At 42.6% G+C, this 26767-nt stretch overlaps 1 protein-coding gene across 1 annotated transcript in view; it reads left to right on the top strand.

Moving 5' to 3' along the window:
- Nucleotides 1–26767, top strand: part of FAF1 (Fas associated factor 1) — a 264708-nt gene that overhangs the window by 182751 nt on the left and 55190 nt on the right. The window contains exons 14-15 of the mRNA XM_073643500.1: nt 34–170; nt 8985–9073. Coding sequence (XP_073499601.1) covers nt 34–170; nt 8985–9073 — 226 coding nt within the window. The remainder of the gene's footprint in view (nt 1–33; nt 171–8984; nt 9074–26767) is intronic.

A 26767-nucleotide genomic window follows, 5' to 3' on the forward strand; every position in this document is an offset into this window, starting at 1 on the left:
TTTTATTCCATGTTTTTTTCTGTTAATCGATAGGTTCCTTACGTTGTGTACTCGGCATTTTGGGAGTGTGGTAGCACAGACCATCCGGGCACAGAAGACCGATCAATTTCCACTTTTTCTAATCGTGATGGGGAAAAGATCATCCAATGAAGTGCTCAATGTAATCCAAGGTAAAGTACTTGTATGCAGTGCGTAGCGGAGCCGGTCAATGAGTGTCTCTCTGTATATCGTGCACTTTACTTGTACTAATGCCATAGAAAGTGTCAATATATTAACGAACCATTGGTTGCTGTGTGTGAATCTTGCACATTTTCTATTACTGGAATATTGGCTTCTTTCCATTTGTGTCGTTTTTGGTTATATATGCAAAGTTGAATGCAATGTGCAGCTGACATTGAAATTATCGAGTAAGGGATATTCTTGATTATCTTAAAATATTCTCAAAAATTTGATATGGGTCGTACTGACGGAATAACATCTTCTATCAGTGCGTCTGTTAGCGACCCTGACTTGTCAATTTTAGTTTATATCTCAAATCCTCGTAGCATAATCACTTTGGAGCGTCCTTTGTCACAGATCTGCATTGTGCCGTTCCTCTGTTACTCCTAGATATTTAGGAAAAAGTAACAACTGTGTGCTACCAGAATTGTCCAATCAGTGCTAACAGAATTACATTTTGTAGAGACACTCCCCTTTGTCAAAGAGGAGGAATGGTAACACCCTGTTGTTTATAAAATTCTAGGACGTATAACCAAGGAGCAGCACAATGTACATTTATGACAACAGATATTTCAGAATTGTTATTTTATGGGGTATTCAAATTTTTACTAAAACAGACATGCCAGGAGAAAGGACAGGTCTGTTCATTTATATATTTTTTAATATGTGTAGCTATATAATTTTATATATACACTACCGTTCAAAGGTTTGGGGTCATTTAGAAATTTCATTATTTTTGAAAGAAAAGCTCATTTTTTTTTCAATGAAGCTAACATTACATGGATCAGAAATATACTCTATACATTGTTAATGTGGTAAATGACTATTCTAGCTGCAAACATCTTGTTTTTATTGCAATATCTACATAGGTGTATAGAGGCCCATTTCCAACAACCACCACTCCAGTGTTTTAATGGTACATTGTGTTTGCTAACTATGTAAGAAGGATAATGGATGTTTAGAAAACCCTTGCACAAGTATGTTAGCCCAGCTGAAAACGGTTTGGCTGATTTGAGAAGCTATAAAATTGACCTTCCTTAGAGCTAGTTGAGAATCTGGAGCATTACATTTGTTTGTTCTATGAAACTCTCAAAATGGCCAGAAAAAGAGAACTTTCATGTGAAACTCGACAGCCTATTCTTGTTCTTAGAAATGAAGACTATTCCATGCGAGAAATTGCCAAGAAACTGAAGATTTCCTACAACGGTGTGTACTACTCCCTTCAGAGGAGAGCACAAACAGGCTCTAACCAGAGTAGTGGGAGGCCCCCGCTGCACAAGTGAGCAACAGGACAAGTACATTAGAGTCTCTAGTTTGAGAAATCGACGCCTCACAGCTCCCCAACTGGCAGCTTCATTAAATAGTAACGTCTACAACGAAGAGGCGACTCCGGGATGCTGGCCTTCAGGGCAAAGTGGCAAAGAAAAAGCCATATCTGAGACTGGCTAATAAAAGGAAAAGATTAATATGGGCAAAAGAACACAGACATTGGACAGAGGAAGATTGGAAAAAAGTTTTATGGACAGACGAATCAAAGTTTGAGGTGTTTGGATCACACAGAAGAACATTTGTGAGACGCAGAACAACTGAAAAGATGCTGGAAGAGTGCCTGATGCCATCTGTCAAGCATGGTGGAGGTAATGTGATGGTTTGGGGTTGCTTTGGTGCTGGTGAAGTGGGAGATTTGTACAAGGTAAATGGGATTTTGAATAAGGAAGGCTATCACTCCATTTTGCAACGCCATGCCATACCCTGTGGACAGCGCTTGATTGGAGCCAATCTCATCCTACAACAGGACAATGACCCAAAGCACACCTCCAAATTATGCATGAACTATTTAGGGAAGAAGCAGGCAGCTGGTATTCTATCTGTAATGGAGTGGCCAGCGCAGTCACCAGATCTCGACCCCATTGAGCTGTTGTGGGAGCAGCTTGACCGTATGGTGCGCAAAAAGTGCCCATCAAGCCAATCCAACTTGTGGAGGGACTTCAGGAAGCATGGGGGGAAATTTCTCAAGATTACCTCAGCAAATTAACAGCTAGAAGCCAAAGGTCTGCAATGCTGGAATTGCTGCAAAGGAGCATTCTTTGACGAAAGCAAAGTTTGAAGGAGAAACTTATTCTTTCTAATAAAAATCATTATTTCTAACCTTGTCAATGTCTGGACTATATTTTCTATTCATTTTGCAACTCATTTGATAAATAAAAGTATGAGTTTAAATGGAAAACACAAAATTGTCTGGGTGACCCAAAACTTTTGAATTGTAGTGTGTGTGTGTGTGTATATATATGTGTGTGTGTATATAAAACCCCTCCCTGATATAAATCTATTACTTTAATTTTTCCACTTATGGCTGACATTATCTAAAGTATTGCCATATAGGAAACCACCTGCAGAATCGTGACTCTACAACACCCTGTTATGGGATGTTATAAACATTGCCCCAATTAGACTTCTGAGCTGACTTTTTTCATGAAAATCCCAGCTTGCACAACCTTGTTTGCTGTAAGGGAAGGGAAGGGGAAGAAAATAGAGTTTTACAGGCTTGAGTACTAGGAGAAGGCAGAAGGGAATGCCCACTGGACCCTAAACTCGCAGCTCCACATGCAGGCCTGCTAGAGAAATCAATACATAAGTCATCTACAACAACATAGTGCAATTTTAAGCCACGCAAGGTCCACATATACATGTGTATATATAATGGTGCACATACCCATTAATGAAGCCTTTTTGAAACGCCCTTAAATATAGTTCTAATCCAGCCTTCTTATTGTTATTCATATTAACCTGTCGCTCCCCTGTATTTAAAGCATGACCTTTCTGTATCTCTGTTCACTAATCTCTGAAATGAAATCCTTTCATGCATGCTTGAGTTACATAAACTTTGAACAAGTAGGAAATGTCACCACAAAATTATCTTTTAAAACTGAAATAATTCTTCTTCCCTCTGACCTCACTGACTTAGCACCTAAATAATTATCCCTTTAGCTTTCCAAGAATCCCACGGGTGATTAGACTTTAACTTATAAATGATTTTGCCTGTTGCTTCCTCCAGAAGAGACTGTGCAGTATACGGAGAAAAGCTATGTGCCGTATAGCAAAAACTGCGATATGTGGTCGGCTTGATCACATTTTAAGTAGAGTTGAGCAAACAGATTTGCAGGACCTTGGTTCAGTGGTTACGTCAGTAGCACATGGTCGCTCGACCAAGCCCTGCGTGCCTCCGCCAGACAGCCAGCATCCCTGGCACCTCTTCTTATTACTAAACCCGGGGTGATGTCATGCGTGCATTGTGCCTCAATAATGAAGTCTTCTGAGGCTTACTAATCAGAAGAAGCAGGGGAGGCAGGCAGGTAGGGATTTTGGAGGGCTTCTGTCCGACAGCCTGGGCTACTGCTGTGGCCGCTGGACCATGGTCCTACAAATATTTTCACTTCTGAATCTTCTGACATAGCTTTTGTCGGGGTTGTCCCATAATTAGCGGATTTCCTAGAAGCTCAGGTGCCCTCCTAACTATTGAAAACATTTAGAATCTTACCCTCAGAAACGTACTATGTCCAGTAGTTTGTTTCTCTACTTTTTGTCCTCTGGTTCCTCTGTTTCACGTGACTGCCAATTCATTGTGAAAAATATTTATTTATTTTGCGTTGAGTCATGTGGGGAGATGTTCAGGTGCTTTCCGATCATCCTATGGAGGACTATGTGGGGCCATTATTCTGTATGGAGGACTATGTGGGGCCCATTATTCTGTATGGAGGTCTATGTGGGGCCATTATTCTGTATGGAGGACTATGTGGGGCCATTATTCTGTATGGAGGACTATGTGGGGCCATTATTCTGTATGGAGGACTATGTGGGGCCATTATTCTGTATGGAGGACTATGTGGGGCCATTATTCTGTATGGAGGACTATGTGGGGCCATTATTCTGTATGGAGGACTATGTGGGGCCATTATTCTGTATGGAGGATTATGTGGGGCCATTATTCTGTATGGAGGACTATGTGGGGCCATTATTCTGTATGGAGGATTATGTGGGGCCATTATTCTGTATGGAGGACTATGTGGGGCCATTATTCTGTATGGAGGATTATGTGGGGCCATTATTCTGTATGGAGGACTATGTGGGGCCCATTATACTGTATGGAGGACTATGTGGGGCCCATTATACTGTATGGAGGACTATGTGGGGCCATTATTCTGTATGGAGGTCTATGTGGGGCCATTATTCTGTATGGAGGATTATGTGGGGCCATTATTCTGTATGGAGGACTATGTGGGGCCATTATTCTGTATGGAGGATTATGTGGGGCCATTATTCTGTATGGAGGACTATGTGGGGCCATTATTCTGTATGGAGGATTATGTGGGGCCATTATTCTGTATGGAGGACTATGTGGGGCCCATTATACTGTATGGAGGACTATGTGGGGCCCATTATACTGTATGGAGGACTATGTGGGGCCATTATTCTGTATGGAGGTCTATGTGGGGCCATTATTCTGTATGGAGGACTCTATGGGGCCCATTATACTGTATGGAGGATTATGTGGGACCCATTATTCTGCATGGACGACTATGTGGGGGCCATTATACTGTGTGGAGGAGTATGTGGGACCCATTATACTGTGTGGAGGACTATGTGGGGCCCATTATACTGTATGGAGGACTATGTGGGACCCATTATACTGTATGGAGGACTATGCGGGGCCCATTATTCTGTATGGAGCACTATGTGGGACCCATTATTCTGTATGGAGGACTATGCGGGGCCCATTATTCTGTATGGAGGACTATGTGGGACCCATTATTCTGTATGGAGGACTATGCGGGGCCCATTATTCTGTATGGAGGACTATGTGGGACCCATTATTCTGCATGGAGGACTATGCGGGCCCATTATTCTGTATGGAGCACTATGTGGGACCCATTATTCTGTATGGAGGACTATGCGGGGCCTATTATTCTGTATGGAGGACTATGTGGGGCCTATTATTCTGTATGGAGGACTATGTGGGACCCATTATACTGTGTGGAGGACTATGTGGGACCCATTATTCTGTATGGAGCACTATGTGGGACCCATTATTCTGTATGGAGGACTATGCGGGGCCTATTATTCTGTATGGAGGACTATGTGGGCCCATTATACTGTATGGAGGACTATGTGGGGCCCATTATTCTGTATTCAGGACTATGTGGGGCCCATTATACTGTATAGAGGACTATGTGGGGCCCATTATTCTGTATGGAAGACTATGTGAGGCGATTATACTGTATGGAGGACTATGTGGCGCCCATTATTCTGTATGGAGGACTATGTGGGCCCATTATACTGTATGGAGGACTATGTGGGGCCCATTATACTGTATGGAGGACTATGTGGGGCCCATTATTCTGTATGGAGGACTATGTGGGGCCATTATACTGTATGGAGGACTTTGTGGGCCCATTATACTATATGGAGGACTATGTGGGCCCATTATACTGTATGGAGGACTATGTGGGGCCCATTATACTGTATGAAGGACTATGTGGGGCCATTATACTGTATGGAGGACTATGTGAGGCCCATTATACTGTATAGAGGACTATGTGGGCCCATTATACTGTATGGAGGACTATGTGGGGCCCATTATACTGTATGGAGGACTATGTGGGGCCCATTATTCTGTATGGAGGACTATGTGGGGCGATTATACTGTATGGAGGACTTTGTGGCCCATTATACTGTATGGAGGACTATGTGGGCCCATTATACTGTATGGAGGACTATGTGGGGCCCATTATACTGTATGAAGGACTATGTGGGGCCCATTATACTGTATGGAGGACTATGTGGGGCCATTATACTGTATGGAGGACTATGTGGGGCCATTATACTGTATGGAGGACTATGTGGGGCCATTATACGGTATGGAGGACTATGTGGGGCCATTATACTGTATGGAGGACTATGTAGGTCCATTATACTGTATGGAGGACTATGTGGGGCCCATTATTCTGTATGGAGGACTATGTGGGGCCATTATACTGTATGGAGAACTATGTGGGTCCATTATACTGTATGGAGGACTATGTGGGGCCCATTATTCTGTATGGAGGACTATGTGGGGTCCATTATTCTGTATGGAGGACTATGTGAGGCCCATTATTCTGTATGGAGGACTATGTGGGGCCCATTATTCTGTATGGAGGACTATGTGGGGCCCATTATTCTGTATGGAGGACTGTGTGGGGCTCATTATTCTGTATGGAGGACTATGTGGGGCCCATTATTCTGTATGGAGGACTATGTGGGGCCCATTATTCTGTATGGAGGACTATGTGGGCCCATTATTTTGTCTGGAGGACTATGTGGGGCCCATTATTCTGTATTCAGGACTATGTGGGGCCCATTTTTCTGTATTCAGGACTATGTGGGGCCCATTATTCTGTATTCAGGACTATGTGAGGCCCATTATTCTGTATACTTTTTGGCCTGCGACTTTGTCCCAGTTTTTCATTTTGGCCCTTGTGTGTAAGTTTGACATTCCTTGATTAGACTGAGCCACCAATGTGATTCTGGAAATAGTGTTATTAGGAGTCACGTGGCAGAACTGTGCTCATCCATTGTGTCTCACGTTCCCAACCTCTCTATAACACTTACCCCGCTGCACACTAATCTGATTTCACTGAGAATGGAGTGAGATTGTGCAGGGAATCCAGGTGTGTAACCTGTCACAGCTCTGGTGGGATTCCAGGTTTGGATGTTTGCAGACATTGAAGCCTGGATACTTGTTAGAACGTGTTGACATTTACCAAAAAAAAAAAAAAGCGAGAGAGAATAGTTTACCCAGGTCAGCTTTCCTGATACAAGGTAGCTTCACTTTTGCTGAACCGATACTTATACACTAGGGAATTGCAGATGGATAAATTTTGTATATAGTATATCTGCTATCAGAGATGTTCACTACATTAGTGGCAACGATATGATAGAATTGGAGGCAGTACATTATGTTCAACGGTAGACGTTCACTTTCTACTGTGCTGATTATTTTTAAGTATAACTTTAGACAGGTCAGACTTTTCATATTCAGAGCTGCAAATCTGCAAAAAAGAATATGGTGCAATTCTGTTTGTCTACATCTTGGTGAACATACCAAATACCTTGGTTGGTCCACCATTAAAAATCCTACTCCTTGTATAGAAAATAAAAAAATGAACAATATTTTCCAAATAAATATGATTAAGAAATAACCAATGAAGAGCTTTTGCTTTGTTTTTTTTTTGTACATAGAATGGCACCACCTAGTGGTCAAAGTATATAGCGATTTTCAGGTCCTTTTAATGAGCTGCAAGTGTCGGTGGTCACACATGCACAGTCACTCTTACCATGGCAATTAAATTTCAACCACTCAATTATTATGTCCCCCAACGTAATCGGTCAAGGGACAGTCAGGAGGCCCAAATACACATAAGATGGTCGGCCGATTCCCCACAAAAATCTGCATATTCGTCCACCTTTTATATAGTGTATTTGTGCACCTTTAATCATCCTAGGTGTGGATATTTTTTTAGCAACCTCTATAAGGCAAATTTAAAAATTAATTATCTGTACATTGAGGGTCCAATTCATTATTTGCAATTTATTGAAGTCACTTTTTTTTTTCTCCTTGTATTCGGCAAATTTTTTTTTTGCAGATAATGAATTTGGTATAAATTTAAAAAAAAAAATTTTTTTTTTTTTTTTTTTTTGCCTTTAATCAGTTTTTGTAAATTTTTAGCGCTGAAAGTAGCAAATCCTTCAAAAAGTTGCAAAAATGCGCTAAATTGTAAACTCCAGAAACTTTACTCCAGAGAGAGACTGGCATAATATGCACCCCCCAAAAAATGCAGCATTTGGTAAAAGTTGCATTTCATGATTCTGTCTGAATAAGCAAAGCTGTCGAGGAAAGATCTAAAAATAAATAAATAAACTTTAAACGTGACTCTAAATGTACAGAAAATAAGGTGAAAATACCGCCACTAAAAAGGGAGGAAAACTGATGGAACAGCAATGCTAAATCAGGGCCAGAGTGTGATGTGTAATAGAAACCCCTCTAACTACAAGTCTCTGCTGTGAATTTGGAGATTCTGGTTTGGCTTTTATCCCAAGTCATATGATAAGGCTCGTTATAGGGTCGACATTGACTTTTAGGATCGCTGCTTCCAATAGGTGGAGCTAGAGTTCTAGTCCTCTTCCTTTCTGCATATGTAATTTTCCAGAGGAGCATGCATGGCCTAGAAGTCTCCTCACTCTGACATGCCAGGCCAGTCTAGTAACTCTACACAAGGAGAAACGTTAACCCTTAGGTCCAAAGCTTTGCATCAGAAATACAAGGCTTTGACCCCAATAAATATATATTCTACAATTAATCAGCAAAAAACCTATTAATATAAATCCTGGAGGCGTCAAAACAAAGGTGCTGCACAGAGATGGGTGAAGTCATGAAAATGGTCAAGAAAATGAAACATGGCTACCTGTGATCTATGGTGGCATTATCTAGTAAGCATGGAAACACATATAGGTCCTTTTTCTATAGTGTTGGTTGTTTTTTTGTTTAAGCTCTTGCCTCCCTCCTCCCTTTTAGGCCTTTGCCTTCTGTTGTGTGAGGTTGGTGTTAAGTGTGTGACCTGTTTAATAGCTCAGACACCATTACTGTAGTTCTCACCTGTATATATCACATAGTGTTGTTCTGCCTTTGCCTGAATTTACTGAAACTGGATCATTTGCTGTTTTGACAGGTAACACATCAGTAGACGAGCTCATGATGAGGCTGATTTCAGCGATGGAAATATTTTCAGCCCAGCAGCAGGAAGATATTAAGGATGAGGTACGAATTAATAAAGTGGATTTTTTTTTACCAATCTGTACAAAGCTGGATTCACGAAAACATAAAATAATTTAACACTGGTGGAAGGCGTAACTTCTGAGCCGCGTCCTAAAGGTGTTTACCTTCCTAATCCTGCATTACTACTAGTGTGAACACTGCCCATACTCACTGTATGGCCTGGACGCTGTGTACATCATCAGTAGGTGAGCTGTATGGCATGCTGGGCCGATAGGTGCTGTTGTCAGATCTAGTAGATTGTTTGACTTTTAAAGTAAATGTGTCATCAGAAGTGAGCCATTGTTTAAATGTCTGTTGTTGTGGTAAGTGTATTTAGTTTACGGAAAAACAGAAATCTTGCCGTTTTCACACTATCCACTAGACCAAATATTAGTCTCTTACTTCCGGATCTGTATGGAAGACTTTTCAACAGACTCTTTATCATTATAGACAATATTGCAATGGAAAGTAACATCTCTATTTACAGCGATCCACCATTCATAATATGTGATGTCACAGCTCACCTCCTCCTCCTGTACTATTACCAATAACACCTCTATATACAGTAGATAACACCGGATCAACCATTCATAATATGTGATGTCACAGCTCACCTCCTGCTCCTGTACAATGACTGATAACACCTCTATATACAGTAGATAACACAGTATCCACCATTCACAATAGGTGATGTCACAGCTCACCTCCTCTTCCTCCTGTACAATAACTGATAACACCTCTATATACAGTAGATAACACAGGAGTCACCATTCACAATAGGTGATGTCACAGCTCACCTCCTCCTCCTGTACAATGACCTCTGCCCTGATGAGAGCATGCTCATTAAATATTTCATTACAGTTCAGTGAGGTCTGAATCCGTCTGTTGCTGCTAATGTTCACGTGCCCAACAGGAAGTAGGAGTCTAATATTAGGCCTAGTGACCAGCGTGGAAGTTATACAGGTGTTTTTAAACAATTTTTAAACATTAAATTGAAATAAAAATCTGATTTAAGTAGGTCAATATCATATGACATATTCCCTTTAATAACCACACTACACATTTTTTATAGCGATCGTGTTATTCCCCAGTGCTGTGCTTTTACCATTCTGTAGTATCAGCCTGAGTGGGTCACCCACGTCACCCCAGAGCGGGTGTTTACCTTTGACAGATAGGATCAGGGGACCCTCCAGTCCCTACTGTTTAACCACATCTTCATCAAAGGTGACTCCTCCCTTTTTGACCGATTCATCGGGTCCCCTAGTGACACGACAGGGGACTATAAGACCCCAGAGCAGTCAGCCCTATTGACCTAAAAAGAAATGACATAAAAAGGTGATCTAATATAAAACAAAACATTTCCTTGTGCCTATATTACATAAATATAAAAAAAAACCTTTCTTTATTAGGTATCCACGTGAGCCTAAAGAATTAATTTAACAAATTGTTCAGAAAAGCCCAAAAATAAATAAATCAAATTATTTTTTTCTATATTTGCACTGCAAAACAAATACTGTTTTTTTCACAATCACAAATGAATTTACATGTACCAGCAAACGGCACAGAAATGTGAAACTTCTTTAATGCAGCATGAAATGGGCATTTCCGTCTGAGAGTATTTAAGGGGTTTTCCCATCTCCAAGATCCTATCCAAATATGTAGTAGGTATAATAATAATAACATTAGCAAATACCTCCAATTAGAAATGTAGTACAGTTCTTCTGATTCACTAGGTCTCTTTCCTCACATGCAGGGCATTGCAGTACCCTAGGTATCCAGTTACCACCACTAGCAACTAGCTAACTGTCACTATATCAGTGGTCGTAACCATGGATATCTAAGGTCCTGCACTGCCTGCACATAAGGAAAGAGACATAGTGAATCAGAAGAACTATACTACATTTCTAATGGGAGGTATTATTATAATTACACCTACCACATATTGAGATAGGATCTTGGAGATGGGTTTACCCCTTTTAAGGCACGTAAACAATCGCCATGAAAGTATCAGAATTCGTAAAAGGCGTCTTTTCGAAGATCTGCTCATCTTTACACACAGGCTGTGAAGCATTTTTTTCCTTTATTGCGGTGTATACCGGGACATTAGTAGGATCAGGTTGGATGCGGTCATTACTTCTTTTGCTCCTGGAGTTTCATGTATGCGGAAAAGGGTTAATATGAACTATTTATCTTTTTATGAACTCAATACATTTAATACGTTTTTATCTAAAGGCAGGGACTCGATTTAGGAAAACGGATCCTTTTAAGCTTAATCCCTCGGCTCTCTTGCAGGGCATGTTAGCGCTCTGTAATTGGCTGCAGACAGTTCGGGAAAGTCGCCAGGTTTGCAGGAGACACAGTTTTATAGTAATCGGAGATGAGCGAAGAAGGGATGGTTTATCTAATGCCCTTTGTGTTGTTGACACTGAACGTTTAAGTATGGGGGGGGCATCAGTAGGAATGTGTAATAAATGGCGTGCAGAAGTCACCACTGTCCTGCCAGGACCTTTGATTGACAGCTGCACTCCGCAGCCTTCAATCATCTACATAGCCGGATTCCCTAAGGCGGAGTACACAAGGGTGAACGATCGGTCAGGGCAGCGGTCATAGTAATAATTAGGGAAATACTTGCAGGAATGTGTAACGTTTAGCCATTGTTAACAACCTCAATACGTTCATTTTAATTGCTTACAATTTACTATGATTGTGCGTGTAGTGCACACAAATAGCTTTTATTTAATTGGTTAAAAAAAAAATTAAGCAGGACAAATTCCACCAATCCTTTGCCGCTCCTATTCTGACAATACCTGATCCTCCTGCGGTGATGACATCATGAAACAGGAACTTGTGACCGCTGCAGCTAATCCCGGTCTCAAGTGTTTCATCACTTTGGTTAGTGATTTCCTCTGTTTTCATAGGGATCAATGGGGGACTCTGTGATGGGAATATTACTCCTTTTGTTTTGTTTTTATATATATTCCATTCTGAGAATAAAAAAAAAAAAAAAATGTAGGCTTCAAAAACCTCTTAAATTTTTCATTCACTGCCCCTCTTAGCGCCTACATCAGGAAAAGCTCTTGACATACACAGCAAGTGTGTCCATTTCCCATCAACGCCTTGGAGACATTGAGATTTTCACCTTCACCCCCCTCCTTCCAAGAACGAGAACTTTTTCAATAAAATTTTTACTGACGACAAAGCTGTACGAGGTTTTGGGGGCTTTTTGCTGGAAGAGTTGTAGTTTGAATGACACCATTCCTATTACCATACAAAAGGAAATAATTACAAGAGGGGAGTAATTTAAAAAAAAATGCAATTCCTCTATTGTTTTTTGTTCTTATTTTTTTGCGGGGGATGGGAGGGGGTTTATTTATTTTTTGAGTAAAAATGACAATTTTTTTTTCTTAATTTCACTTTGCATTAATTCTTGTACCTGTTCACCTTGCAGTAAAACTTACCTTGTAACTCAAGCAATACCAAATATATATGGGTTTTGGTTTCTGTGTTGTTGTTGGTTTGTTTTTTTTACTTCTTTAAAAAAAAATTTAAAAAAACTTGCATGAAAAAATGTGTTTTTAATCTCCATTTTTTTGAGAGACAGAACTTTAACTTTCTTTTTTTGTTTGTTCCTTAGTTTTATGTGGTTTGGTTTTTTTCACAGAACAAGCTGTGGCTCTTTTTGTTTCCATTTTGGTGTACTTCCAATTATTTTAATCTGAAAGCTGATGTGACCAAGGAGAAAATCAATTTTGACATTTTGATATTTTTCTTTCCTTTCTGTTTTGTAGTCCATATTCTCATGTGTTATTTGTTCAGACAGTTCCGCATATGGCGATACCAAATATGCAACTTTTTTTTTTTTGCTGTTTTCATCACGGTAAAATGGAGGTGATTTAAACTTTTATATTTGGATTTTTTTATATTTTTCAAAAAATATTTAAGATTATTATTTTTTTTTAACTAGGGGATTTCTGAGAACTCTTGATCACCTAGGCAATATATTGAAATACTTTAGTATTACAGTGCATTGTATATCTACCAGGCTGCTTTAAAGCCCAGCAACAGGTAGTACATTGTATATTTACCAGGCTGCTTTAAAGCCCAGCAACAGGTAGTACATTGTATACTTACCAGGCTGCTTTAAAGCCCAGCAACAGGTAGTGCATTGTATACTTACCAGGCTGCTTTAAAGCCCAGCAACAGGTAGTACATTGTATACTTACCAGGCTGCTTTAAAGCTCAGCAACAGGTAGTGCATTGTATACCTACCAGGCTGCTTTAAAGCCCAGCATCAGGCAGTGCATTGTATACTTACCAGGCTGCTTTAAAGCCCAGCATCAGGCAGTGCATTGTATACTTACCAGGCTGCTTTAAAGCCCAGCACCAGGCAGTGCATTGTATACTTACCAGGCTGCTTTAAAGCCCAGCACCAGGCAGTGCATTGTATACTTACCAGGCTGCTTTAAAGCCCAGCATCAGGCAGTGCATTGTATACTTACCAGGCTGCTTTAAAGCCCAGCATCAGGCAGTGCATTGTATACTTACCAGGCTGCTTTAAAGCCCAGCATCAGGCAGTGCATTGTATACTTACCAGGCTGCTTTAAAGCCCAGCAACAGGTAGTACATTGTATTTGTACCAGGCTGCTTTAAAACCTAGCAACAGGCTGGGCTTCATAGGGGTTTGTAACATAGCAAGCCCCCAGCTACCATTAAATCCCAACAGCGCACCGACCTCATTAGGCATCCCCTTACCTAACCTCTTTAATACAGCTGTCATGATTAACAGTGGCATCTAAGAGGTTAAGCTGTTGCAATTTGAGCTACTAGCGATCGTTGCAATTACTCTCAAATGCCAACTGTATAACGCAGCCAGCAACCTTCATGCAATCCCAATTCATACAGAAAGTGTGCACATTTATTTATTTTACTCACTTATATAGCGCCATTAATTCCACAGCCCTTTACAGACATCATCATCACTGTCCCCATTGGGGCTCACAATCTACATTCCCTATCAGTATGTCTTTGGAGTGTGGGAGGAAACAGGAGAACCCGGAGGAAACCCCACAAACACAGGGAGAACATACAAACTCCTTGCAGATGTTGTCCTTGGTGGGATTTGAACCCAGGACCCCAGCGCTGCAAAGCTACAGTGCTAACCACTGAGCCACCATACAGTGCTAACCACTGAGCCACCGTGCTGCCCCACATCCGCCGTACATGTAGGGCAGATGTCGCTTAGGGGTTATTATCTTGGGTATCTGACAACCCATTGATCTGATATTGATGGTTAGACTCCTTTAATATCCATAGATTGTGATTATGATCTACGATTCATGGCTGGAAAATGTTTTGGAAGAATTTGTCTATGTATTTCTGAACGCTTCTGTCCCATGAACTGATTCCCACACTCGCTGTGTGCTGAAAGCGGATTTTCTTTCAGCAGACAGACATGAGAAAAATCAATATTTTCCTTTTTTGCGGCTTAGTGCTTTAACACGAGTCGGTTTCCTAGAAATCCCATCCTATAGTCTATTGTTTATACCAACCTGGCCCCTGGAAGATCAAAATGTATCTAAATGCAAGTTCCTTTATTCCTCTCACAATAGAAAGCAGGATACAGATTCCAGCTTCTGCTACTGTCCGCGTCTCAATAGTTACATTGCTGTTAATGAAAACCACAAGACGATCAACAGAACAGCTTTGTACTGTACGAGGACAGCATCTCAATGCCGTGTTTGCAGAGCTCGCTCGCAGCATTGTTCTTCTTGCCGCTTGTTTCCTGTGAAATATATTAAGATTTGCAAATGAGCCAATGTGTAGTTTGAGCGAGTCTGTATCATCAGACAGCGGGTCACACCCATACCAAGAGGTAGCAAATGGTAGAAGCTCAGGGGTTTGATGCTCTGCTAGAACCAGAAGGTCCAGACACGTTGTGCAGGCAAAAATCAACAGATCAGGACGATGGAGATCCATGGGTATAATGCTTTGTTCAATCAATATGTCAAGAGCAATGGAGGCATAGACTGCCACGAAGATAAGATCAGATGTCCCATAAACTAGATGATAAATGTATGATTGCTGAGGGTCCAAGTGCTTAGATGCCCCCAGGATAGATGATAAATGTGTGATCGCTGAGGGTCCGGGTGCTTAGATCCCCCCCAGGATGGCTGATAAATGTGTGATCTCTGAAGGTCCAGGTGCTTGGATCCCCCCCCCCCCAAGATAGATGATAAATGTGTGATCGCTGAGGGTCCGGGTGCTTAGATCCCCCGAAGATAGATGATAAATGTGCCATCGCTTAGGGTCTGGGTGCTTGGATACACACCCCAGGATAGATGATAAATGTGCGATCGCTGAGGGTCCGGGTGCTTAGATCCCCCCAGGATAGATGATAAATGTGCGATCGCTGACGGTCCGGGTGCTTAGATCCCCCCAGGATAGATGATAAATGTGCAATCGCTGAGGGTCCTGGTGCTTAGATCCACTCCCCAGGATAGATGATAAATGTACGATCACTGAGGGTCCGGGTGCTTAGATCCCCCCAGGATAGATGATAAATGTGCAATCGCTGAGGGTCCTGGTGCTTAGATCCACTCCCCAGGATAGATGATAAATGTACGATCACTGAGGGTCCGGGTGCTTAGATCCCCCCAGGATAGATGATAAATGTGCGATCGCTGACGGTCCGGGTGCTTAGATCCCCCCAGGATAGATGATAAATGTGCAATCGCTGAGGGTCCTGGTGCTTAGATCCACTCCCCAGGATAGATGATAAATGTACGATCACTGAGGGTCCGGGTGCTTAGATCCCCCCAGGATAGATGATAAATGTGCAATCGCTGAGGGTCCTGGTGCTTAGATCCACTCCCCAGGATAGATGATAAATGTGCGATCTCTGAGGTTCCGGGTGCTTAGATCCACACCGATTTCATTAAGGGGACACCCAAAATTGGCTGTGTGAATGGAGAGGTAGTGAGCCATGTGTCACCACCACTCCAATAGACGGTGAATAGATCATACATAGAGATTGTTGTTATGGGAAAAGGTTGTGTAAAATTAGAAAAACATGGCTTCTTTTTTTCTTTCAGAAACAGCGCCACCCATGACCAAAGGCCATGCATGGTATTGCAGCTCAGCTCCATTCACTTCATTTAGCTCATGTGACAATGTTTCTTGAAAGTTGTAACTTGATCAAAAGTGGTGTTTTCCTACATATACATATGTACAACAGGGAAGGGATGGGGTTAACAGCTTCTTATACGCAATGTGCTGCCAGTCTCTCCTTACGATGACGGACAGGTTCAGCCTTGTATAATAGACGCAGATAACACTTTATCTTGTCGCTTTTACACCTGACAAGACCTTACGTTGTGAGCAGTCAGATTTTAGTTTTTGTGCACCTGAGCCGCGCCCGAGGATGCAATCTGCAAGGATTACAGTAACACTTAGTGACAAGCCGGCTGCGGGCGCGGTGCGATATTGTGAGTCAGCCGATCTGAGGATTTCTGCCTCGTGTTTTTTATTTTTCTGCTGTCAAACTGTATTACAGTAGACTGGTTACTGAACAAGGACAGACACGATGGCCGAGCCCAGTACAAGATAGGGAGCATTCTCCACTCCATCAAGAGTATGACTTCAAAAACAGTGGCTGTCACTAATATATGGCATCACTATATGTTCAATGCTGGTCCCCTGGCCATGCTGGTCTCTCGGCTGGTCCCCCGGCCATCCTGAAACTGCAGATTGAGTTGCGACACATCTCCTTACCGTGTGGCTGGCTACAGGTCACTTGCCCATGTAGTTGGCTCAAGTTTGCAGATTGACCCCAATGTTGGACCTTCATGATCAAAAAGTGATGTCTAACTTTACCGGGGGAAGCCCCAGAAAAGCTGGACGCTGCAAGGGACATGTAGTATGACACGTTGATCATTAGTAGAAGGATGGGTTGAGTCTACTAGAATGGGAACCATTCATACAGAGAGTAGCGGGGGGCGGCCAAAGCCGAGGGTTTGTCTATAACAGGGGTCCTCAAACTTTTTAAACAGGGGGCCAGTTCACGGTCCCTCAGACCATTGGAGGGCCGGAATATAGTTTTTAAAAAAAACTATGAACAAATTCCTATGCACACTGCACATGTTTTTTTTACTACAAAATAAGATAATACAGGAACAAATACAATATTTAAAATGAAGAACAAGTAAAGTTATATCAACCGGTATTTCAATGGGTAGGTAACTGTACCCAATAGGCAGGTAAATGTCCCCAATAGGCAGCATAGGTCCCCAATAGGCAGGTAAATGTACCCAATAGGCAGCATAGGTCCCCAATAGGCAGGTAAATGTCCCCAATAGGCAGGTAAATATCCCCAATAGGCAGCATAGGTCCTCAATGGGCAGGTAAATGTTACCAATAGGCAGGCTGTTTCCCCCTTATAATGCCGTATGCAGGCTGTTCCACCCCTTATAATGCCCCATGCAGGCTGTTCCCCCCTTATAATGCCCCATGCTGGATGCCACCCCCCATATAATGCCCCATGCAGCATGTCACCCCCCCATATTATGCCCCATGCAGCATGTCACCCCCCCCCATATCATGCCCCATGCAGCATGTCACCCCCCCATATTATGCCCCATGCAGGATGTCCCTTTCCCCCCCATATAATGCCCCATGCAGGATGTCACCCCCCATATAATGCCCCATGCAGGATGTCACCCCCCATATAATGCCCCATGCAGGATGTCACCCCCCATATAATGCCCCATGCAGGATGTCACCCCCCATATAATGCCCCATGCAGGATGTCACCCCCCATATAATGCCCCATGCAGGATGTCACCCCCCATATAATGCCCCATGCAGGATGTCACTCCCCATATAATGCCCCATGCAGGATATCACTCTCCTATCTTTATAATGCCCCATGCAGCATGTCATCCCCCCATATAATGCCCCATGCAGCATGTCATCTCCCCCCATATAATGCCCCATGCAGCATGTCATCTCCCCCCATATAATGCCCCATGCAGCATGTCACCCCCCCATACAATGCCCCATGCAGCATGTCACCCCCCCATATAATGCCCCATGCAGCATGTCACCCCCCCATATAATGCCCCATGCAGCATGTCACCCCACCATATAATGCCCCATGCAGCATGTCACCCCCCCATATAATGCCCCATGCAGGATGTCACCCCCCATATAATGCCCCATGCAGGATGTCACCCCCCATATAATGCCCCATGCAGAATGTCACCCCCCCATATTATACCCCTTGCAGGATGTCACCCCCCCATATAATGCCCCATGCAGAATGTCACCCCCCCATATTATACCCCTTGCAGGATGTCACCCCCCCATATAATGTCCCATGCCTCCATACATTAAAAAAAAAAATCCAATACTCGCCTCACTCCTCACTTGCTGCCGCTGCTCTACTCTGGTCTGGACTCCAGCGTCGCGGCGGCGTTGTCCCGCTCTGCGCTGCCTGTGACAGCACTCGGGAGGGCGCGGTGTAAAGACGTCACCACACCCTCTGACCTGAGACGTCACAGGAAGCGCAGAGCAGGAAGACAGTGGATCTGCAGAGGCTCGGGAGAGGTAAGTATCCGGCTGCCGGGGCCCTGAGCAAGCGGGAGGGAGCGGGCGCTGACACCGCTCCCCACTCCTCCGCCCATAGCCCGGCGGGCCGGATAAAAGTCCTCCGTGGGCCGCAGTTTGAGGACCCCTGGTCTATAAGGTAGAGTTGAGCAAAAAGATTTCCTGGTGCAAAGGCCACGTTGGTAGTCTATGACCGCCAGACCAAAACCTGTGAATCTCCTCCCATCTGCTGGCATTCCTAACTCCAAGCGAGATATCACACTGGACTGACTGCCGACCCAGGACATTGTGAGCCTGTCGGTAATCCCTGCGCCTCTTCTGATCAGTAGGTCCAGCTCAAAGTCATGCAGCACCGCAATAATGGCGTCACATTGGGCTTTCTAATCAGAAGAGGCGACATGTACGAGGATGTTCGCGGAGCTGCTGGTCTTTCAGTCGTGGACTATTGATGTGGCCCCGCTGGATCAAATATTAAGCCAATTTTATGACTGTCGGTATTCCAATTGCCCCCAATCCAGATCCCTGAAAACCTCCTCCTACCTGCTGGCATCACTGGCGCCTCTTCTGCTTAGAAAGCCCATCGTGACGCCATTGTTGCGGTTCTCCATGACTTTGCGTTGGACCTACTAAACAGAAGAGATGCCGGGGATACCAACTGGTTTGCAAAGTCCTGGGCCTGCAATCACAGACTACCAATAAAGCCACTAGTCAAAGTGGTAATTTATTTTGTAGCCCAAATTTGGCATCTTTACTGATTTAGAACGTTTCTATCACATGGGAATAGTTGTGTTAAAAATCCAAACTCTCTAATCTGATATCGCCCGAGAATATTTACCTATCAATCCTTTGCTTCCTCAGTTTAATTTCTTGAGATTCTGCTCAGTTTTCTCAGCCGATTGCGCCGGCGTCTTCTCTATTCCAGGATTTACGTAGATAACTAACAGGACATTAAAAATTCATTAGCCGGAAAGTTCATCTTTGTTGTGTTAAAGTAATAGGTGGCCTTTTTTGTTTATCTCATGCCAAACAACATTCGGTGCCAGAGAGCAGATCTGTCTAATTTCTATCACAGCTGTACAAGGCGAGGAAATAAAAAAGGGATCGGAATGAAAGCGGAGATCCGGACAGATGATAAAACAGGAGAATATCCTCCTCCTGGTTATTATTCCTCTTGATAAACGGTGAGCCTAAGACGGGTAAACCCTGAAGAAGACCCAGCCGCTTCTGCAGATTGATGGCATTAGGCTGGAGCTTAGGAGAGAATGTGATTTGCCGGCTGACATTTGTATCTGCTTCTCTCCATGTCTGTAACCTCTCCCGTAATGCGCGCTCGCTGATTTTGCCAAGGGAAAGATTGAAAGGTTACAGGTTTTTTTTGTTTTATGACCGAGGGAAACAAATTAAGGAATGTAATAGATATTGATATATCTTTATATCAATCTATAGTTCTCTTTGATGGGTAACGAGGACTTGTGTGACGTGAGTAATTGTAAAACCGTTTAAAGGAGATTTAGTGCTAGAAAATAACATTCAGGTTTTTTATATAGATTTATTTATTTATTTTTTTAAAATATTGCAGTTCTTACACCGGCCACTAGAGCAGGCGCAATTGTCAGATATTTCCTGCTCTCTGTATCTCACATGTCAGTTTTGCTGTATACAGACGTACAGGGTGAGGAAAGTCATCTTTTTAATCCTAGTTATAGCACTGAAAGTTTAGATAAGGTAGGATACTATACAAGAAAATAAATGACCATAAGATTAAAAAATAAATAAATCGCCAAACACATTATACATAAATCCGATTACACTTAAATACTTTACACATCCTCTTGACCTATTGCTTAAGCCTTATACTATGGTTCCTGATCTGTACAGATGACTTTTCCGCAGTTTCATTATCATCACAGGCAGGATTACAATGACTGTCAACATCTGTATATAGAGATAACACAAGATCCACCTTTCACAATTGCTTATGGGCACGGCTCACCTCCTCCTCTCCCTTAACAATGACATCTGCCCTGATTAGATCAGTAAGGTCTGAGAGCCAAGTGGACATTTCAAAAATTGCAAGATATTTATTTTAATATTTTTTTATTATTAAAAATAAACATAACCTAATTTGTACAGCAGGTACTTTTTTGATGACCCATTCACTTGACCTTCTAAGTGACCTCCGATGTTTATTTTCATCACAGATCGCTAAGATCTATATGAAGCGGGCTCAGGAGCTGATCCTTCTTCATACCATGCAGTTTAACCATTTAATCAAGTGCCAATTTCCACTGCGCTCACAGTGGTTTACCATTGCAGCTGGGGCCTGCCGAAGGTCTCCTGTGGCTGGTGGTCTTAGTCCTCCCTGTATAGCTCAGCTACAAGCCAGGCTTCATAGGAGAACCGCAATTTCTCTATATACTTTAATAATCTAGTGTTACAGTATGTAGTATAAACAATCACAGGTTCAAGTCCCTTAGGGGGACTGCAAAAATTGAAAGTAAAAGCAAAAAAATAATATTTAAAAAAAAAAATTGTGTCCACTTTTTCCCCCTTGAAAAATAAAGAAATTAAATAAAAAAAAAAAAAATATTTGGGACACTGTCTTGTCTGAAAAATTCTGAACTATCAAAATATAAAATTATTTAAACTGAAAAGAACAAAAAAAAATACAAAAAAAGAAATCAAAATGTCATATGTACTTCAAAAAGGTATGAATAAGAACATCAGAGCAAGACGAAAAAAAATAAGCTTTCACCCAGGAGCATGAACAGAAAAATAAGAAAGTTTAAAAAAGTGGCAACCCGGTTCTAAACTTTTTTTGAACCACTAAAATCTAAATATTAAAAAATCGTATGTTTGTTATCGCTGTAATCTTACTGACTTGGAAAACCGTATTACCAGGTGATTTTTACCGCCATAAAAACAAAACCCCAAAAAACAATGGTGGAATTGCATTTTTTCACCATTGCACCTCCCCTTGAAAGTTTTTATTATTATTATTATTTTTGGGTACGTTATATATGGTAAAATACTTACTATGGCAAAACTGCATCTTGTCCCATAACCACATTACATAAGCCCCTCCTATGGCTATGTCATCTTAAAAAAAATGTTATGGCTCTTGAAACAAGGGAAAGAAAAAAAATCGCAAAAAGTTTCTGGGTCCTTATAAGTTTTAAGGAGATTTTCGGAGGCTTTTCGATGCCATTTTCTGACTTCTGTTGTCAAAATAGACTAAACTGCCTGGTCACTGGACTTTATCAAGTGCCGCTTTGTTGTTTTCCAGACACAGTGCCCTACCTTTTGCATCAGCTCCCTCTGGTACTGCAGATCAGTTCTAATTAGATGGATGGGACCACGCTGAATGCTAGGCACAGCCGCCACAAAATGTATGGCGTGTGCCTTGTGCCCAGTGAAGGGAATGCAGCGCCCCCCTTCATTCAGCTGATTGGCATGGAGATTCGGACCCCCACATTCCTTTCCTTGGAAGGAGGCAGCAGTGTCAAGCGCTGTATCCTAGTTTTGCTTTCCTATATTTTACAGACCATAAGCGATTTTAGCAGATTGACAACTTGTAGAGCGTCGTGCACACACAAGCCGCTTGCAGTTATCTTTTGCCGCACATTTTATAAGTACAAGCGAGAAGATAACAGAGATAGAAATATCTATAAGGGGTAAGGAAAAGAGCGCAGAATTGGTAGCGGAGTTGCCCTTATCGACGGTTCTCCAGCACTTGCTCTTAAACCGTTAACTGCTCATAATAAAGTGCTGCGGCTCGGCGCACTCGAAAGTACATCGATTTTCCCCCCTCGTCTTTCCTTTACTGTAAGCAGAAAGTAGTTATTGCATTTTATACTAAATGCCAGACAGGTGGGTGAGGTTCCCATAACATCTTAACAGCCAGAAGGTCACCGAATCAAATCCCAAGGAACCTGCAAAGCCTTTCATCCAGCAGAGGTAAACAGAATGTGGAGCCGTAATAACTGAGAAGATGTATTCATTACAGTGTAAAGCGCTCCGTGATCTGAGGATAAGAGGAGGCGGATGAGGGAAGATATTACTTTTATTACTAGTATTCTGCTAACTGTGCCATTTGTAAGAAATAAATTGTATTGCACCGAGCCCTGAATGATGGGGATCAGATCCGGTCAGCGCTGCCGAGAGAAGACTTATTACTTGTATGCACATAATATTCTTCTTTACACGTACACAGCTTCTCCATTGTTTATTGCAGCGCAAAAATAACTAAGACTTAATTCACCTCTAAATAATAGGTAAGAGTCGAACGCGGAAATAAAATAACCAAACATCGGCATCGATTTTATAAGAATTTCTGGACATATTCTGTGCTTTGTAGAAAGAAATGCTAAATTAGGGTGCAAAGCGCAATTGGAAAAAATTAAAAAAATCGTCCTATGTAATGTATATGGACACCCTGCCTAAAATTCTCTATAGCCCATCGTTGCTTAAACAGCTTCCATAGTGCTCACTTTCCTGCATCATGGAAATAAACATTTGGTTGGTTTCTGTAGGCTTCTCGTATATTGCCCAATTTGAACCATCCCTAGGGATGCGAAGCCTACAAATTGATACCAAAGGAACGATGCAATACATAGAATAGCCTGTCCTTATAGTCACGTCAGAATTCAAAAACTAAATCAAACTGGATATATTGGAAGCGTGTCCTTCTAGAATATTCCAAAAAGTATCTTGTAGAACTGCGGAATGTGTCGTTCTTCATTATGTTTCAGATTTGCGTCTTCCGACCAACGATTCAGATTGGCATCCTAGAATGAAATGGTTATGAATTTTGGAGGGTCCCATGAGATTAGATTGAAATATAGAGGAACATATGGATGAAGAAAAACCCCTTTGTTTTTCCTTTCATTCCCTGGAATGCTGTCTTATTTTAGATTTATACAGTGATAAATATGCATAAAATCACTCACATGTATTACATTTAAAAAAAGAGCTGTCACCAAATCAAAAGTGGACAGTTTTTTATCCCCGTTGCCCCCCTGAGTGTTAATTTTTTTTTTTACATTTTTAAATCCCCCATATGATTTCTGAGATCTGGACCTTTTTATTTAGGAAAAAAAATCTGTTTTTTACTAAGTGGGAGTGGCTCACAGGAAATAGCCTAAAAACACGCCCCAGAGGATCATTTGAGCCACGCCCCCTTGATGAAAACAATAAAAATTAGCACTAAGTATAAAGGCCCATATGTCTGGAACCTTATGGCGGATTTAAAAACAAAATACTCAGGGGAGAAGTGGGAATGAATGAAGAGCAAGATCTGGCCTCTTTAGCCTTAGTCTTTGTTGTTATCAAGGTGAATGCAAAGGATGAAATGTGTGGAAATGCCACAGCACCTCTGCAGCAGTTTTTGCCTTTGGAGACTTTGTTGTGCAAAAGTATCATGAAACCATAACCTCCCACTTCCCCGACAATCGTGGCATTTAGTTCACTATCCCCAGAGAAGATACAAAGAGACAATAGATAGGAACAGTATTTCTCCTGATGAGTACAAATTTATGGTGGGAAATAGCTTTATATTCATGGACTGTTCCATTGCCGGCCTTATCTTAATCTTTTTCCGGGTGATTTTTCGTGTTTGCTTTTATTATTTTTGTTCTCCCCTTTTTCCAAGAGCTATTGCTCAATTAAAAAAAAATAACACTGTTTATTTATTTTTTTAACTTAATCTACTTTTATGTAAAATTTTTGCAGAAACATAGAAAGTTCTGAAGGGTTCACAAAATTTCAAGCACCGCCGTAGGTTGGAAAGTGCACTGAACAGTTCAGCCACGCCAACAGTGCATCAAGTGTGTGTGCTTGGTTTGAACAGTCATTTCTGAGCTGACTGGTACCCTTTAATCAGTTCATGCTCAGTCGGCTTTTGTTGGGTATTTTTTGCCAAATACAGAACAAACTATGCCCTAAAAATGAAAAAAATGCAAATTTTCATGCCATTTATTTAGTTGCGCCGAGAAAATTGAAAAAACAAACAAAAAAAACCTATCCTGATTTTTAAATTAAATTTCCTATATGATTGTAAATTCTGATACCAAAAATAGTTTAAAAATTTGAAAAATTAAAATGAAGTGGAAAACAAATGTCTTCAAGTCACAGTCGCATTAAAACCGCAGTTATTTTTTTAGTACTTTTATAAATAATCTGTTTGTATTTTTTTATATTTAATTCTCAATAAATTATATATACCGTGTATGTATGTACCGTATTTTTCGGACTATAAGACGCACCGGACCATAAGATGCACCTAGGTTTTAGAGGAGGAAAATAATTTAAAAAAAAATGTAAGCAAAAAATGTGGTCATGATGCACTTTTAAGGGGGAGAGGGTCTTCTGCTGACACTGGTTTAGGGGTAATGTCCCCCAATTCTGACAATATCCCCCATCCTGGTATATATGCCCCCCCCTTCCTTTAATACGTGGTCCCCATCCTGGTATGCATGGCTCCCTCATCCTTATCCTGGTATGCATGGCACCCCTCATACCAAATCCTGGTATGCATGGCACAGTAATCCCCATCCTGGTATGCATGGCACCCCTCATCCCCAATCCTGGTATGCATGGCACCCCTCATCCCCAATCCTGGTATGCATGGCCCCCTCATCCTTATCCTGGTATGCATGGCACCCCTCATCCTTATCCTGGTATGCATGGCACCCCTCATCCCTATCCTGCCATGCATGGCACCCCTTATCCCTATCCTGGTATGCATGGCACCCCTCATCCCTATCCCATTATGCATGGCACTCTTCATCCCTATCCCGTTATGCATGGCACCGCTCATCCCTGTCCTGGTATGCATGGCACCCATCATCCCTATCCTGGTATGCATGGCATCCCTCATCCCTGTCCTGGTATGCATGGCATCCCTCATCCCTGTCCTGGTATGCATGGCACCCCTGATCCCTGTCTTCGTATGCATGGCCCCCTCATTTTTATCCTGTTATGCATGGCACCCCTAATCCCTGTCCTGGTATGCATGGCACCCCAAATCCCCATCAAGATGCACATACAAAAAAAAATAAACACTGCTACTCGCCCCTCTTCTCTCCTCCAGCGCTGCGTCCTGTCTGCCTGCACTGATCTCTCCATGTGAGCCCTGCATGACGTCGCTGCCATGCGCGGCTCACAAGGAGAGATCAGCTGCCGGAAGTCACTGCTCCCCACGCCGGGACTGTGTGTGCGAGGAGCAGTGACTTCACTCCCCTTCATAGCCGGCACACAGCGGAAAAACACACTACAGGCTGATCCAACTTTGATGTAATGTCCTTAAAACAAGTCAAAATGAGGCTCAGTATTGTGTGTGGCCTCCACGTGCCTGTATGACCTCCCTACAATGCCTGGGCATGCTCCTGATGAGGTTGCGGGTGGTCTCCTGTGGGATCTCCTCCCAGACCTGGACTAAAGCATCCGTCAACTCCTGGACAGTCTGTGGTGCAACGTGACGTTGGTGGATGGAGCGAGACATGATGTCCCAGATGTGCTCAATCGGATTCAGGTCTGGGGAACGGGCGGGCCAGTCCATAGCTTCAATGCCTTCATCTTGCAGGAACTGCTGACACACTCCAGCCACATGAGGTCTGGCATTGTCCTGCATTAGGAGGAACCCAGGGCCAACCGCACCAGCATATGGTCTCACAAGGGGTCTGAGGATCTCATCTCGGTACCTAATGGCAGTCAGGCTACCTCTGACGAGCACATGAAGGGCTGTGCGGCCCTCCCAAGAAATGCCACCCCACACCATTACTGACCCACTGCCAAACCGCTCATGCTGAAGGATGTTGCAGGCAGCAGATCGCTCTCCACGACGTCTCCAGACTCTGTCACGTCTGTCACATGTGCTCAGTGTGAACCTGCTTTCATCTGTGAAGAGCACAGGGCGCCAGTGGTGACTTTACCAATCCTGGTGTTCTGTGGCAAATGCCAAGCGTCCTGCACGGTGTTGGTCTGTGAGCACAACCCCCATCTGTGGACGTCAGACCCTCATACCACCCTCATGGAGTCGGTTTCTAACCGTTTGTGCAGACTCATGCACATTTCTGGCCTGCTGGAGGTCATTTT

The sequence above is a fragment of the Phyllobates terribilis genome, unplaced genomic scaffold (assembly GCF_046119375.1).
Source record: "Phyllobates terribilis strain yellow unplaced genomic scaffold, ASM4611937v1 Scaffold_8__6_contigs__length_399053987, whole genome shotgun sequence".
Lineage (NCBI taxonomy): Eukaryota > Metazoa > Chordata > Amphibia > Anura > Dendrobatidae > Phyllobates > Phyllobates terribilis.